This window comes from Prinia subflava, chromosome 2, assembly GCF_021018805.1.
Source record: "Prinia subflava isolate CZ2003 ecotype Zambia chromosome 2, Cam_Psub_1.2, whole genome shotgun sequence".
NCBI classification, from domain to species: Eukaryota; Metazoa; Chordata; class Aves; order Passeriformes; family Cisticolidae; genus Prinia; species Prinia subflava.
This window is the reverse complement of record NC_086248.1, coordinates 55,765,143-55,782,105: the sequence shown is the minus strand read 5'-3', so window position 1 is coordinate 55,782,105 and position 16,963 is coordinate 55,765,143. Positions and strand designations below refer to the sequence as shown.

Genomic DNA, 16,963 nt, shown 5'->3' with positions numbered 1-16,963 from the left:
TTATTTATTTATGTTAACATTAACCTCTGTTTGCAGGAATTCTTCCAAATTCAGCATTAGACTAATCAAAACCAGAGACCTCTTGTACTTGTGTAACACCTAATGTAACCACTCCTGTATGTTGCCAAGGGAGTCATACAACACCAGTTGTTTTCTGCTGAGTCTTTTCTTGTAGATAATTTTCCCTTCTGTCACTAAGGATGTGACCTGTATTCCTCCCTGATTTGCCAAGGCTCATCATTAGATCTTGATGACTTACAAACATTAGCAAGTGGAAGGGAGAATTGGTAACAATTGCAGATAAGAACAAAATGGACTATGGGCAGTGAAAAAAAGAGGGATGAGAAGAAAGAGATGCTTCCTCTTCACCAGTCCTCACCTGCATGAACAAAAAGTTATGCAAGCTGGTAGAGGAATATTTAAACAGCTGAGCCTCCTTTTGCCATCTGTTCCCTCTCAGTGTCATGGGTACTGGCAGGAGCTAGCTAGTCAATGAGAAATCGATAAAAAGTCATAAATCAAGTTCAACTCAACCTCAGTGCCCCCTTACCTCTTCTTCAGTGACCTGATATTCGATTGATATACAGCACCTACTGACAAGATAAATAATGAAAAAAATGGACTGCCCAGGCATGTCTTCCTGAGCAGGGAGTCAGCAGGACAAGGTACAGCCTCTGGCACTGGTGATTTCTGCACTAGCTGTTTTGCTGTTTCTGCAGTGTCGTGATACCACTGATGTTCATGCACAGAATTGCTGCTCCCTGCAGCAAGAAATCACTGCAGAAGCAAAAGATGGCCCTGGCAGGTTTTAAGGGGCTCTGGCCCCCTAAAAATGGCCCACAGTGCATTAGCACTGGCATCTGCAGCCTGTTGGGCTTGCAAAGGGACTACTAGAAACAGTCAGATTCAATATTTCTGGGAAAATAGCATGTGTCTCCTGTAGTCAAAGCCAGCATTTGTGAAAGGAACAGAGATCAGTTCGTGAGAAGGCAAGCTAGAGGACACAATTTATTGACATATATACAAAGTATATAAATAGGAAAGCAACAGCTCTTAAATCCTTGCTACAAAGCGTATCATATGAACACCTGAGCATCATAAATAAACAGCTAGCAAAATTTTTCATTAGAAAGAAACAATATCTTTTAATCAGTCTTGTTGTCAAAGTATTTTGCTTAGAGTTTTGGAAAATATCCAGTCTGGGATAGGCAAATCAAATTTTTAAAGATAACTGAAAGTGTTAAAGTTTGTCAACATTACACAAAACCGAAAGGAGGAAGTGAAATATTGGGCAATCTTAAAAAGAGTTCAGTGCTGTTAGCTCCATGTGTTCCTTGACCATAATAAACATCTCCTTCACTTTTCATGCTTCTTTTCATGAAAGAAGCCTGGCTTTAGCTTACTGTAAATTGATTCATCCTTGCATATGCCAGTGGCGTATCTTTTCTTATAAGGATATTTAATATTTACGTCATCCTGTTGACGAGATTTTCCCAGCAGGCAGTGAACCAGTCAGACCAAGCATGCAGCCACTTAGCTGGGAGAATTGGTGTGGGGTGAGTCAGTAGCACGCTGTATCTGCAGCCTGCGCCGGCTGGCGATGAGGAAGGGACTCCTGTGCCGTTCCATCTCCGAGTCATGCAGTCCAGAATACGGTGAGCTGCTAATGTGCTAGTCTGGGATATAATTTTCTTTCAAAGATGGTTATCACAGAAGATAATAGTTGTTACTCTGCACAGTTCTTTCTGTAGTGAACAGCAATAGCACCAACAGATGTAAGTATGATTTAAAGTATGATTTAAAAAGCCATTCATTCCCAATGGCTGAAAGAGAAACATAGCTAGGGGGCAAAGCTCTTTTCACACACAGCTGTGAATTCAGAGTAAGGCTCTTTCTTTCTGTGAAGTTATTAGAGAGCCACAGGGATGCAGAATGGCATGGTGCCTTTTCAATCTTCAGTGTCTCCCTCTTCTGTTTGCCTCCTCTTTGGAGGTGGTGTTCAGAGGCCAGCAAATATCAACAGAGCGGTTACAGTCAATAACTGCACCTCGTTCCTGTTGGATTGATGGGTGCAGAGAAGCATTGGCAGGGCACAGGGGACCTGCCCTGCTGTGCCTCTGCTCTGTGCAGCAGCCTCAAGGATTCACTTGCCCTGCTGGAGCAAGAGGCAAGGGGCTGCTCCTGCTCTTGGAAGCCCTGAGAGAATCAGAGTGAAGGCAATGGACCATGTTATGGCATTACTTACTGAGACTACCAAATATGTGGAATCCCTCACCCAGTGCAGAGACAGTTCCTTGGCTTTGGATGGATGTGTCTTGCTTTGCTATTAAAACATTATTTTCTTGGAATCTCTTACTCTGTGTATTTCAGAGATTTGCATTTACATTGGAGTTTGGATTTACGGTCCTTATCCAAAGCATTATGCTTGCAGAAAAAGCACAAACATTGCATTACTCTGTATAAACAGCTGGCTTTACTTGGCAAGGAAAAGCAGTGTTTTCCACTGACAACTAGGAATAGAAACCATGGGAAAAGGTCTACAGCTCAATCATCTCATCTATTCTCCAAATTCCTCTGGTACAAATCTGGGCTAATTTCAGTCTGTCTTCAGCGGAATTGCACCAGATTTGCAGAAGTAGCATTCAGATTAGTAGTTGCAAGTTCTTGTTAACCCCTATAAAGGAATAATTATTTTGTACTAATAGCTTATTCTGAATTTGGGCATTTTCCCCTAGATTTCAAGCATATGAATTGAAACTTAGGAACTTTTGGTTTTAGTTGGGGGTTTTGTTTGTTTGTTTGGCTTTCTTAATAGTGTGCTTTTTTTTTTTTTTTTTTTCCTGAGAGCGGCATAAAAAGTTCAAAACTCCTCTTCAGCCATAGGATTACCTAACAGCCCCCAGTATTTATAAATCTATGGTTTCCTTAACAGAGAAACAGTTTTTAAAATTAACTGTGTGAAAATTAACGGTGTGAGAAACTTTCTGCTGATTGACCAAACTGTATCCACAGAAATGCAAACTAAATGAATCACAGTGGAAACCAGTGCTTTCCTGACATTTTTTTCACAGTAACAGTTCTCGTTCTTAAGTCCTTTTCTGTTCTTTCCCATTTCCGGTGTCCCTTCCACAGTTTTGTGTAAGAAGGACATGATAACTTTTCAACACACTTTTCAAATAGGTTTCATGTCTGACAAAAGTGCTGTTTCCATTCCTGTCTGTGCTATTTTCCATTTTAGTTACTTTATGTTTTAAAGACAAAAAAGGACAGTAGATGACTAACAGTATTCCAGACATTGTGACATCTCTCTTTGTTGGTTTTCCAAAACTCTGAAAACTACTTATTGCAGAAATATAATTTCTTTAGAGAGAAAAAAAAAAAGCCACAGCAACAGTTTTGTAGAACAGTTTTTACTTTGAATTTTGATGTATAACTGCTTCACTATACTAGAGATTCAGAAGACTGCCAAACACTGACAATTTGTAAGTGCTTTGTGTTCTCACAAAAACAGAGTTTGACATGTTTCTCTTTGATATTTTAAGTAGCAAGTCTGAGAATATTTGCATTATTCACATCAGCATTAAGGCACAAGAAAATGCTTGTTTGAAGCATCTGCACCAACAGAATGAAAGCTTATTACCACAGTGTTCCTTCCCACTCTAAATTAGTTGACAATTTGGCCTGCTTAATTACTTAATTATCTTGATATACCATAACCTCCTGCTTTACTTTCATTTCAGCCAACACACCATTAAATACCACCATTCCCATGCTCACACCTCCCCCTAGACCTGTGGTTCACTCCTTTCCAATGTGTGTGGTTCTTGCAGTACAATTTTATTGCAAGCCAGGAGATGGAGGGAAGCTCTCCCAGACCGGATGCACAGCCTGGGCACAAGAGGAGGCAAAGCAAAGCCCACACTCCAAGGCTGGCTGCTCCCTGCCCCTCTGCAGCAGGGCAGACCTGCTCGGGGCAGGGTAAGGCTCCCCGGCCCAGGGGGTTCCCCCAGAGGTTCGCAGGCTGCTGCCAGGGAGCTGCCTCTGGAACAAACACTTGAAGCAGAGCTGCCATTCCAGAAAATGCCCTTGAGTTTTGTTACTCAAGGGAGAGAGCACAGAGCACGATGGGAGAGCACTGTGTGCATGCAAGGGTGGCCTTGGACTGAGTGCCCACGATGAGCTGGCTGCCAGACTTCTTTATAACAATGAGTTGTGCAGAGTAATGAACCACGGGTTTGTTCCCCTAAATTTTACCTTCCTGTAAAATGCATATGTGTCAAGACAGTAACTAACAAGGCCTAAACTTTCCCTCCTCAAAGAGAAGTGCCTGACTCTGAAGAAGCGCACAGCATCTCAGAAGGGTGAAGGTCTCCTTCACAGACCAGTATTTGGGACCTAATATGTCTGTTTCATTTTTCCCCGACTCTGAAGAATCACACCTGACTCCTCTCCTCAACATATCCTCTCAACACTCTCCTGTGGTTTCTCTCTCAGCCTGATCATTGTTTCTGCAATTTTTTGGTTGTCAAACTCTCTTGTTATAGCAAAGAGAACCTTGTAGTGCAAAACCCCAGTCTGTCTATGACAGCAGCTTCAAAAACAAACAAACTAACAAACAACCAAAAAACAACCAAAAAACAAAACTGAGTTGTATGCACCCATTTTAAATTTTGTGCACATATCATAATAAAGTAGCTAACCCAGTTCATCATAAGAATGTGCAAGAAGTAGTATCTTAATCCATCTTGTTGCATATGCCCTTGAGGCACTCAGCTTAGCTGGGCTTTAGCTGATGGTCATCACAATAACGCTTTTTTACATTCAGCATTATCACTGTTTTAAAAGGCTGCATGGTCCTTTGCAGAGCAAAAAATTGATGCTCCTCATCCATGACTCTGGTACAGCCAGTAATAGGTGTTTACTTAGAACACTTTTTCAATAGCTGTATCTTGCAAATAGCTGTTAACTGGTGTGCTGCATGATTAAACTTGTTTGTTCAGTAATCGTAGCTAGACCAGTAAATACACAATGTGTCACTCTGTCTACATGATACCTTTCCAAGGAAATCTTACATGCTGCTGTAACCAACCAATACTTATGTATTTTGCTATATTTTAAAAGCTTACAGGAGGTAGACTACATGGTGTCTTTTGTTCTTTGCTTAGATAATACTGGCTCGCTCACAATATGATTATAACATTTAATCAAACAAGTAAACCTACTTCAAATCAATTCAATTTACCTACAATAAGGCCCTTTAAACAAGTAGGAGCGCTACAGCTGTGATTTTGTTCTCTACCTGGGTGACAAAATAAACAGTTTGCGCTACTATTCATTCACTTCAGCAGCTGCTGCTGGGTCAAACAGCCTGGAATGCTGTTCGTCACACCAGCATCTCTCAGTAATACACAGGGGTTCTGGAGGCTCCTCCAGCTGTGGATTAAAAGCCTGTTCTCTCAAAATTTGTGTTACCCAGGACTGTAATGGTGGTGAAGATGATCAGCTGCCTTTTGAGATGGTCTTTAAAAGGAAGAAGTACCACTCAACCAACAGAAAATGAATGAGTGTCAAGAGAAGACTTCTACCCAGCATGAAGTGATAAAGGTAAGACCAGAGGATTTTAATAGGGTGCTTCTTCATATTTCCATTTTATTACATTTTAACCAATATAACTATATATGGAAGGAAAGCATTTTACTTTCTTCTTGAAAACTTCAGAGTTCAGCTCACTTGAACAGTTTGCTACACGTGTTTTGACTTATTTATTTCCATGTAATGCAAAGCCACAGACAATCTCTCCATTTGTTCCATCCTTTGGCTGGAGTTTCTACTTCCTTTTATTTAAAAAAAAAAAAAAAATTCACTTTTTTTTTTTAAGAAAACTTATTTCCTGGGCAGATCATACTTCTTGAGGCTAAACAGTTTATCAGAAAATAACAAAGAAGTTATTAATCTTTTAAATCTTAAGGAAAACTAGAGATAGCATGTTAATTATTTTTGATATGCTTCATAGAATGTTTTATCACAATTGGTTAGTTTATTTATACTTTAATACAGAACAAATGAAGTTCAAAATCTATGTGACACATTTACAATCTTAACAGACTTAAAACCTTTATAATTCACAAAAATGATAGGAAAGAGAATCCTGGTAATTACAGGTCAGTCAGCCTGACCTCAGTACCCAGTAAGGGATGGAGCAGTTTATTCTGAGTGTCATCACCCAGCACTCACAGGATGGCCAGGGTATCAGACCCAGCCCTCATGGCTTTAGGAGGGGCAGGTCGTGTTTGACCAATCTGATCTCCTTTTATGGCCAGCTGACCCACCTGGTGGATGCAGGGAAGGCTGTGGGTGTTTTCTATTTGGACTTCAGCAGGGCCTTTGGCACTGCCTCCCACAGCACACTCTGGAAAAGCTGGCAGCCCACGGCTGGGACAGGAGCTCTCTTTGCTGGGTCAGGAACTGGCTGCATGGCAGGACCAGAGAGTGGAGGTGAAGGGTGCTGCATCCAGCTGGGGCCAGGCACCAGTGGTGTCCCTCAGGGGGCTGTGCTGGGGCCAGCTCTGTTCAATATCTTTACTGATGACATGGATGAGGGGGTTGAGTCTTTCATGAGTAAATTTGCAGACAACACTGAGCTGGGAGCGTGTGTGGATCTGTTGGAAGGGAGGAGGGCTCTGCAGAGAGACCTGGAATGGTTGGATGGATGGGCAGAGTCCAGTGGGATGAAGTTTAACAAGTCCAAGTGCCAAGTCCTGCATTTTGGCCACAATAACCCCTGCACTGCTATAGGCTGGGCACGGTGTGGCTGGACAGTGCCCAGGCAGAAAGGGACCTGGGGGTGCTGGTGACAGCAGCTGAACAGGAGCCAGCAGTGTGCCCTGGAGGCCAAGGAGGCCAAGGGCATCCTGGCCTGGATCAGGAATGGTGTGACCAGCAGGAGCAGGGAGGTCAGGATTCTTCCCCTGTCCTGGGCACTGGTGAGGCCACACCTCGAGTGCTGTGTCCAGCTCTGGCCCCTCAGTTCAGGAAGGACATTGAGATGCTTGAGCACATCCAGAGGAGGCAACGAGGCTGGAGAGGGGCTGGGAACACAAACCCTGTGAGGAACGGCTGAGGGAGCTGGGGGTGTTTAGCCTGGAGAAAAGGAGACTCAGGGGTGACCTTATCACTCTCTACAACTCCCTGAAAGGTGGCTGTAGTCAGGTAGGAGTTTGTCTCTTTCTCCAGGCAGCAGCTGAGAGAATGAGAGGATGCAGTCTTAAGCTGTGTCAGGGGAAATATAGGTTAGGTGTTAGGAAAAAGTTTTTCACAGAAAGTATAATACAGTACTGGAATATTCTGCCCAAGGAGGTGTGGAGTCACCATCCTTGGATGTGTTTAAAAAAAGATTGGATATGGCACTTGTGCCATGGTTTAGTTGAGGTGTTAGGGCATGAGTTGGACTCGATGATCTTGGAGGTCTCTTCCAACACTCAGATTCTGTGATTCTGTGATGATGCCCAGTAGATACAGTTAAACTGGTGTTTAATTCTTTCTACTGTGAAAATTAAAATTTTGAGTTAATAAATATTCATCTGGCTGTGCTTTCTCTGCCTTGGGTGTAAACACAGAGAAAGAATGAATAACAGGCAGGAAAAGAAACATGAAGAGACTGACAAAATGAAAGGAAAAGGTATATGAAGTGATAATTAAAATGAGGTGAAAAAAAGCAGAGATGGTGTTCAATATTAGTAGGGAGGAAAAAGGCAAAGGGAAAACCACCCCAAACAGTACATAAATATACACAGGCTCCATATGTCCCCCACTCCTGAGAGTGCCTTTGGGTGAACCTTTGGTCTGAAGTGCTGGCACTTGGGTGCCACTGCCTGGCCCTACTATAAAAATCCCTCTGTATAACACAGGCTGTTTGCTAGTTGTAGCTGTCAAAGTTTTGCTAGCTATAGTTTTTTGTCTATGTTCATTCAGCTTCCAGTGCCATGGTGTGCTTGTAATAATATTTGGTTTATATGGCAAAGACATTTTTTTAAATTGTGTTCTATCCAGAATAACCAAAGGCAACTAAATCCCAAAGCAAGTGGGTTAAAACACTTATTACTGGCTGAATATGTCAGTATATTTCTGACAACTATTTGATATCATAAGGATAGTGCTACTGAACAACATATGCTAATGATCTCTATTTTTCATAACCCTATATTTCTCCTATTTAAAAGAAAACCAGATTTTTCAAAAATAAATATTACTTGCCAAGTTCTTAAGTACTTTCATTAAAAATTTTCATTAAAAGAGTGACTTGCAAATGGGATATGCTACTGCTTATGCAAGGGGAGCATCCTTAGATGCAAACTAAACCCATGCTCTGAAAATGTTTCTCTCCATGTTTGTACCTTAGCTAAAAAACGATTAATATAATCAATACTCACTGTAATGCTAAAGTACTGAAAAAGCACTGAAAAAAAAAATAGAGATAACAGAAAAAAAAATTGCCTATAGAGCAGATAGTGTTTTGGATTAGTCAGATTCTTCCATTTTATTTTGTCAGCAAAAGGGCAAAAAAGTTTTTTTCTCCTCTTAGATCTTTTCCTTGCATCTCTATTTACAGCTAGAGCATGCAAGGACTTCCCAGTAAAACTTGATCTGTCCAGTCATCACTATCAGGACAGGGCTGGAGGAGAGCTCATGCATGGACTCCTCAGCTTTAGCCTTCTGTTTTGGACTTGTAGGTTTTAGACTTGAGTATCCAAAAAGAAGTTGAGGGAGTTTCAGAATTTTAAATTACTGATTTTCAAGAGCAAAGTGGAGAAACAGGACTCCAGCCAATATTGATGAAGGGGACTAGGACTGAAAACAGAAACAGGAAATATTGAAAAGGGCTTCTCATTTGGACAAGGCACTGCCCAGTGACTCTTGGAGTCACTGCTGTCCCAGTGCGAGGACACTTCATTATGCAGTTTATCTCATCAAAGGAGATTCCCATTTCCAGGGTAGTCAGATGATATAAGTGTCATTCTGCTAAATCATCCTTCATAAATACTGAAATGTGAATTTCCTACACATCCAACTAAATGAAGGTGTTTAGAGTGTCCTTTTATTTTCCTCTCTGCAGCTCTTCCCATCTAGAGAATTGAAAATCAGTCATAAACGTCAGAATTAGCAAAAACAGTACCTGTGCTGCATACCTATGTGGATTTGAGACCCCAGCAAGGATGCAGTTGTGCTGTGACTCCGTGAATGGCTCTTGTGTAAGGAGCAGCTGGTCAAACAGTACCCGTTTTTCCATGTACATCTTCATGATTTGCGTTATTCTGGCCACAGTGGTTGGAAATCTGGCAGTTATCATCTCAATATCACATTTCAAGCAGCTCCACACGCCTACAAATTTCCTGATACTTTCAATGGCTACTGTAGACTTCCTGCTGGGATTCTTGGTCATGCCTTGCAGTATGGTGCGCTCTGTTGAGCACTGCTGGTATTTTGGGGAGTTCTTCTGCAAGATCCACACGAGCATGGACATTATGCTGAGCACAGCTTCTATCTTCCATCTTTCCTTCATATCCATCGACCGTTACTATGCTGTGTGTGACCCTTTGAGATACAAATCAAAGATAAATACTTTTGTCATCGTGGTCATGGTGTGTATAAGCTGGATGGTCCCTGCTGCTTTTGCTTTTGGGATGATCTTTCTAGACCTAAACTTGAGAGGGGCAGAAAAGATTTATAAACATGTCCACTGTGCAGGAGGATGCTTTCTCATTTTTAGCGAAACTTCAGGTATTGTGGCCTCTGTAGTTTCTTTTTATATCCCTGGGTTTGTTATGCTGTACATCTACAGGAAAATATACTCTGTAGCCAAGAAACAGGCAAGATCCATCGATGCAATTAGCAAAAAAAAGATGCAATTTGAAATGAAGCACCACATTTCATTCTGCAGAGAAAGGAAAGCCTCTAAGACTTTAGGTATAATAATGGGAGTGTTTCTCATCTGCTGGACTCCATTCTTCTTCTTTACAGCTACAAATCCATTTATGAATTATGTGATACCTCCTGTTCTCCTTGATGCTTTGGTTTGGTTTGGCTATTTAAATTCTACATTTAACCCAATTGTTTATGCATTTTTTTACATGTGGTTTCGCAAGGCATTGAAGATTATTCTGTTTGGAAAAGTTTTTCAACAGGACTCTTCCAGGACTCATTTGTTTTCAGAATAAGGTGCTTTAAATGGTTGGATTCATGGCCTTGAACTTTTGCCTGGAGGCTGAACTCCCAGATGTAAGAGCTGTGAAGGAAGGAAATACCTGTTTGTTTGCCTATTTACTGAATGTAGTTCAAGCAGATAAGCAACCATGGTGCTTTACCTTTATGTATTCTTTCATTCCAGACTGGGTTTTGTATGTGGTGTCTTGATTATATCTATTTATTTGCAATGCACAGAAGAGCAAGGCTTCCATTTTAAAAACTTAGAGCAGTTTATATCCCTGATTTTCATAATTAAAAAAATATTCTGACACAACAGATTAGTTTCTTGAACAAGGTGTGTTTATATTAGAATATTCGTGTTCACTTGTGTTCTCCTCTAGAAAGAGCAGAAAAACCTTTTCCTTTGGATTTCTTGGTGTCTTTGGCCAATAAGCCAAAGCTCTCTAAGTTTTGCCCTTCCCTTTCCATATGTGTGTAGAGCTCAAAACAGGCCAATAACCAATCATACCAGTACACTCCATGGAGGGAAGGTGAGGCAGAGAAAGGTTGTGCTGCTCTTTCTGTTTTGATATCAACTAATACTTGTCACTTACGAGTCTGTCACTTAAAGGCTTTGCTATTTAATGAGATCAAAAGCTTGTTTAACAAGACCAAAGACAAGAAAAAATATGAAGTATGAAGTGAAAAGAAATTGCAAAAAAAAGGCATTGCACCTGAGAATGCCAGAAAATTATGTCTATCTAATGAATGTTTAGATGTAAAACATTATTTGTTACTTTGCATCTTAGGGAACATTTTTTTGTCTTGGACATATTGTTCTTTTGTCTCATGGAAATGCTGTAAGAGCTTTAGAGGAAAGCATATTTATTCCCTGCAGAAGAAGGTGTTTCCATATACAGATTGCTGGTGACCTTCACCTACACCTTAGAAGGCTGTCCTCCTTGTTCTTAATAAACTTATAAATAAGTTACTTAATAAATAAGTTACTTATAAATAAGTTACTTAATAGAAGTATAAGCCAGCTTTGCGCATGGCCCAACTCAGAAAGTTTCAGAAATAACTTTTTCCTCTTGTGTCCTATTACCTAAAGGTGGCACTCTCCCAAAGAGCCTCCTTGTCTTCTATTTACAGAGGCCTTCTCTAGCACAGTGACTGTGAGGAAGTCCCAGGTTACTTTCTCTCATTAGCTCTGATCACAGACAGTGTGAAGCTATTTCCAAGTGTGAGGGTGATGTGCAAATGAGATGTGTTAATGAGGCCAGAGGGACTCTATTTGAACCCAAGACATGAGCCATGGATAAATTAGGAAAGCATAAGAAAAATGCTTCATGGTCTTGTCCAATTAGATTATGAGTTAGGTCTGGTGGGGCAGAATATACCTTACTGCAATCTCAAAGCATCATAATCCAAACTAAGTGCAAAGGGTATTGTCAAACTCCTTATCAACACATTTAATTACTGTCCTTGTTAAACACTTCCCACATAGCTACCTTTTGCAAAACAAATTATTCCCCTGTGAGTGATTTCAGATGTCTTAACTTCCCTGAAAACTTGTGCAAAGCAATTACTCCAGCATAATGAAAGGCTCTGCTTCACTAGTAAACTTAGGTCTGTTCCTTTTGTCACCAGTGAGGACCATTTGCAATGTCACCTTCTTCCCACACTTGTATAAAACTGACAGCAACTTTCAGAGTCCTGAACTGCTGCCTGTATCCTGCCTTAGTGCCTCATGTTTTGGTGGATCACCTCATGCATGGTGGTGCCACCTGTGTCCAGATCTCACGGTCTCTCAGATACCACAGGCAGGAGGATCAGAAAAGAGGAGGAGCACCAACTGTCCAAGCAGGACCCTTCTGGAAATGTCACAAAGGTAAGAGTCACTCCAAAATGGAGTACTTTAAACTCCTAGATTAAAAAGTCCATTATTGCAGTATTCAAACAGAAAAACTGAGCTGTCAAAATGTGTAAATATTGCAGCATATGGCTTTTCTTAAATAAACTTATCAAGGCAGTGCACACTGAGCACTCCGTCCTCGACAATGCATTAGTATGCATTCAACAAGGTAGAAAATACTGGAAGCAGTCAAACATAAGACACACTGTTCTACTAAATTCTTCTACTTCTGCAGATTTTCTGATCATCTTCATTATCTAAGATGCTACTTCTACACACTGCACCTAAAGAATTAATTCTGAAAAAGAATATGCCTACCTGTAAGCCCTTTGTTTTCATTAGACATAGACTAAAGTTTATTAATTTCTATGATGAAATGGCCTGGTAGGCAAAGGAAGAACAGTAGTTATTATTTACCTAGTCTTCAGGAGGGCTTTCAACCCTGTCTCTCACAAGACTTTCACAAAGAAGGTAATGAAGTATGGGCTGGATGAGAAGACACTGAAGTGGATTGGAAACTGGCCAGGCCCAGAGGTTGCTGATCATTGGCATGAAGTGCGGGTAATTGAAAATATTTCTATGAAATAATTACACAACAGCCTTTATAAAACAAATTAATTTCTTAAGAGACTGGATTCACAAGTAACTTAGACAATGGGAACTCCACAGCCTACTCCTAGATGCTTGACTTCTTATTTCCAATAGGTATAGGAAAAGTCAATTTCCTTAAACACTGGCTGCTCATAGAGTACAGACTAAAAGCTATTTGTCAGTTAGAGAGGGACCACTGAGAAGAGAAGTGGAGCCATACCCTTTGGACTTCCTCAGCTGCTAACAGGAGAAAACAATTCTTTGAGAAAACTTGAGCTTGTCTTTTGCTGTTGTTACTTCAGTGAAGCTAGCCAGAGGAATAAAAGCAGTTATTATTTATAAAATAATCAAATAACTCTCTTCAATCAGTATTTAAGCCCGACATGGAAATAATGAGGCACAACATGACATGTGTCTGTTGCCCGGAACGCAATAATCAACTACACAGAGGCAGAGGTCTTCAGTGAAAGCTGTTCCCCACTGAGAAAAAGAGGGCCAGCTTGTTTATTTCTTTCCTTTTATAATTTTGTGGGTCTGAAAGCACATTGGCTCTTGGGGTTACTACCCTTTCACCCCACTGGCTATGCCAGCTGTCAACCAACATTGTTTTCAGGCTGGAAATATGTAAGCAAAGGACAGTGACCAAAACCAAGAAAGGTTGTTTATGTTCCAAAGCGTGAGAAAGTGAAAGACTGACCCTTAATATTGCAACAGTAGCTAAAGAACTGACTCCATCTTACAAGCAAGTAGAAGGCTTTAAAAAATCTCAGAAAAACCAGGGCAACATGTGTCTACCTTAAGTCACCAAAAAAGCTCCCCTATACATGAGGGTGAAGGAATTATTATAGCAAACAAAAATAATGGTGTTGGGAATACAGACACTTGACTTTCTTTATCTCCTGTTGGAGTAAACCCCTAAATTGCATATACATATATGGGAATTAAGTATAATGTCATAAAAGAAAAATAAATCCCCATGTTTCATTAATTCAAGCCAAGTTACAGAGTGGCTCTGCCTGCCACCCACACTGCAGTTTTGCAGGACAATAGCAAAACAAAAAAATCTACTTAAACAATTTATTTACGGTATTATTAAGAGATATAGGGAGGATTAGCCTATAAACTGGCTGCCCATATCTGTTTTTAATCTTTTGATGCACAATTTCTGTATTTTCTTCATTCCAGGGTGATATCTATTTGAAACAAAGATCAGTGGTCTGAGTGGCTTTCCATGTTCAATTTAAGTGGGCTAAACTGCTGTGAAGAAGAGTATCTCTTTCTGCTTCTGTTTCTAAATTTGTCCTTTGTCCACAACAAGTTATCAGGAAAAGAGGTGGAATAAATGGGTCTGGTTCTCCCCAGAAGAAATGAAAGGAATTTTTTGCCCCTTGAAACTATTCACTAGTGTACTCATTTTTAACTACTGCAGCTGGACCACAGTCTATTGCAGGAGATAAATCTCAAGCTGTCTCCACACCCTTTTAGCCAGTGGGATTATAATGATAGAAAATGAGTGTATATGTAGGGAAAGAAAAGAGTATTTCTTATCATATCAATCTTATGACCTATTTCCATCAGATGCATTCACTGCTGGTACTTTGTGATGCACAGCAGGTGAGTTTAGCAGCATAAATAATTTGATAAGTGGGTATTTGGCAACTGATTTGTGACTCTTAAGGTGATAAGGGTGAGTAGCTTATTAGCTGAAACCTTCAAGAAAGCTGAGGTATACCAGCTCACATAACATTTCTCCCACAGAATAAATACCAATATTCTAAGAGACATGTAAATCCTATATATTGATGGACTGAAGTGATTTGAGGGGTTTCTTTGTCTATGCATGTTTTTCTTCTATCATTTTAAATTTACTGTTACTGTGATGTGTACGAAATATAAGAACCATATTTTACTAAATGCTCCAGATACAAAATAAAATGTATATTATCATATAATTTAGTTAATTTAAGAGGTAATTTAGTTTTCAACTTAACTCTTTCAACTTTCAACTGTTTTGTTTTAAATATTACTTGCAATTAATTTTAAAATAGCTTCCAGTTACTAAATTTTATGTACCATTTCAGAAGAATAATTGCTTGTAGTTGGTCCCTATTTAAATGAAGAGAAAAATTGCCTCAGAATTACTGCATTTCTTATGGAGTTCATGCTCTTGACTTACTTTACCTTGTATTCTCATGTTAGGACTTGGAATATTTTGGAAACTTGTGAAAATTAAATCTGCTGATGGAACTGCACTTCCAAAAGAAAAGTCTAATAAAGGAATGATTATGCTTTCTCCAAATATCTCAAAGGATTTGACTGATTGCTCTGTGTTTAGAAACAGATCCTGTCCTGAGAACTTTAGGTCAGCAGGAACACGAGGGATAATGTATTTATTCATAACAGCAGTCTTCATTCTTACCATCTTCGGGAATCTGGCCATAATCATTTCCATCTCGTATTTCAAGCAGCTGCACTCTCCAGCCAATTTCCTCATTTTATCCATGGCTGTAACAGATTTTCTGCTGGGCTTTGCCATTATGCCCTACAGCATGGTGAGGTCTGTAGAGAACTGCTGGGTTATGGGGATTATATTCTGCAAGGTTCATGACAGTTTTGATTTGATGCTCAGTTTAGCTTCCATTTTCCATCTCTGTTCCATTGCCCTGGATCGGTTTCACGCAATCTGCCGCCCTCTGCACTACCCCAGCACCGTGACTGTCGCGGCTGTAAAACGAATCGTGGCCGTGTGCTGGTCAGTGCCCGCTGCTTTTGCTTTTGGTGTGGTTTTCTCAGAAGCTTATGCTCCTGGAATTGGGGGCTATGAAATGCTGATTAAATGCTTGGGCTTGTGCTCGATTGTGTTCAACCAACTGTGGGGGGCTTTTTTATTTACAGTCGGTTTATTTGTTCCTGCTTGCATTATGATAGGGATTTTTACAGTCTCCTGGGCACACAGGCTCTCAAAAAATAATAAGAAACATGAGCTTTCTAAGAAAAAAAGACAGAAAAGCTACTAAGACTTTGAGTATTGTTATGCTGGGTTTCTTAATATGTTGGTTTCCTTGGTTTTTTGCAATCTTAATTGATCCATTTTTAAATTTTTCCTTTCTTTTACCTCTGTTCGATTCTCTAAATTGGCTTGGATATCTAAATTCTCTCTGCAATCCATTAATATATGGATTTTTCTATCCATGGTTTCAGAAAGCATTTAAATATATCTTAACAGGCAAAATATTTAATCCATATTTTTGTACAATAAAAACTTTGCCTAAAGATCAGTCACAGTAATAGATTCTACTAGTGAGAGTAGCTCTAGAAATGAAGAAGAAACAGTGGATTACTGAATATTTGTGTTTCAGTATGAATGCAATATGAATTTTATGAGTCAGTGCTGTAGAATTTTTTTAATTTCAGAAATTATTTACATACTGCCCATAATCTTGTATTTATGCACCTAGTCTTTCTTAGGGTTCACTCCTAATAAACCTAAACTGAACATATCCCAGGCTCACATAGTGAGAATTTTTTACCTTTTTGTGAAGGGGTCATTAGCAGAGGTGTAGTCTCTTGCTATTCCCAAGCAAATAGAATGGGAGTGTAATTTTGGTTTGAAGTTGATCTTTTCCCCAGAAAACAGTAGAATCAGGATGTCACCCCTTATCCTCTGTGCTTCGTGCTTGGGAAGTTGTACTCAGGAACCACAGCATGACTTGCACTCTAGCTCTGTGCTTGTCTGGTCTTTCTTTAGATGTCAGGCTCCAGATATTATAAAATATGCTTGCTGACAGCTCACTGAACCTTCACATTGAACTGGAGCCTCTAATTCAGCTCCTTGCCATGCTGAGCTCCCTCTGAAGTAAGAAAGAAGCACTGTCAGCATTCACACCAGTTACATGTTTAAAATAAGCTTGACTGAGTGGTCTTTTCTGACTGCAGGAACTGCAATTTTTATTGTGAATTGTACCTCTGACTTACCTTTTGCACTACCCATCCCGTGTATACTCTACCCTTATTAAAGAGTGACTACCAAAAAGCCATCCACATTTATCCACTTGTTGGCTTATCACATCTGCACTAGCATGCCACGCTAGAGATGGCTGCTTGTTGTGTTTGCTAGAAACCTTTTAATGGATCTGTGATAACAAGAACACATGCTATTTTGGATCTGGAGAATTCCAGTTTCATGCCAACCCTAAAACACTTAAGACAGCAAGGATATGGCAGGTCACGGACTTGTCTGAAGTGTTGTGTAAGGCTCTCAACTTCCCCAATAGA

At 40.1% G+C, this 16,963-nt stretch overlaps 3 protein-coding genes across 4 annotated transcripts; all 3 read left to right on the top strand.

The window, feature by feature from the left end:
• Window positions 1-1,424: 1,424 nt before the first annotated feature.
• Window positions 1,425-11,474, top strand: TAAR1 (trace amine associated receptor 1). Of its 2 annotated transcripts, XM_063391862.1 has the most exons (3): window positions 1,425-1,655; window positions 5,477-5,604; window positions 9,113-11,474. In XM_063391862.1, the coding sequence occupies exon 3, from the start codon at window positions 9,213-9,215 to the stop codon at window positions 10,212-10,214; it is 1,002 nt and encodes a 333-aa protein (XP_063247932.1). In that variant the 5' UTR covers window positions 1,425-1,655; window positions 5,477-5,604; window positions 9,113-9,212; the 3' UTR covers window positions 10,215-11,474. The 2 variants fall into 2 exon arrangements, with proteins under 2 accessions (XP_063247932.1, XP_063247933.1); XM_063391863.1 differs by lacking the exon at window positions 1,425-1,655 and having other exon boundaries at window positions 5,424-5,604.
• Window positions 3,880-7,427, top strand: LOC134547616 (uncharacterized). Its single transcript, XM_063391762.1, is given in 5 exon segments — window positions 3,880-3,978; window positions 6,906-6,927; window positions 6,930-7,067; window positions 7,070-7,354; window positions 7,357-7,427. Coding segments are annotated over 5 exon segments (615 nt in total).
• A 3,499-nt stretch (window positions 11,475-14,973) lies between the features above and the next one.
• On the top strand, window positions 14,974-15,976 carry TAAR2 (trace amine associated receptor 2). Its single transcript, XM_063391761.1, is given in 2 exon segments — window positions 14,974-15,681; window positions 15,683-15,976. Coding segments are annotated over 2 exon segments (1,002 nt in total).
• The last annotated feature ends 987 nt before the right edge of the window (window positions 15,977-16,963 follow it).

Bases quoted from the DNA above. Each gene is read 5' to 3' on its own strand.
- TAAR1 (XM_063391862.1), top strand. From the start codon at position 9,213: ATGCAGTTGTGCTGTGACTCCGTGAATGGCTCTTGTGTAAGGAGCAGC.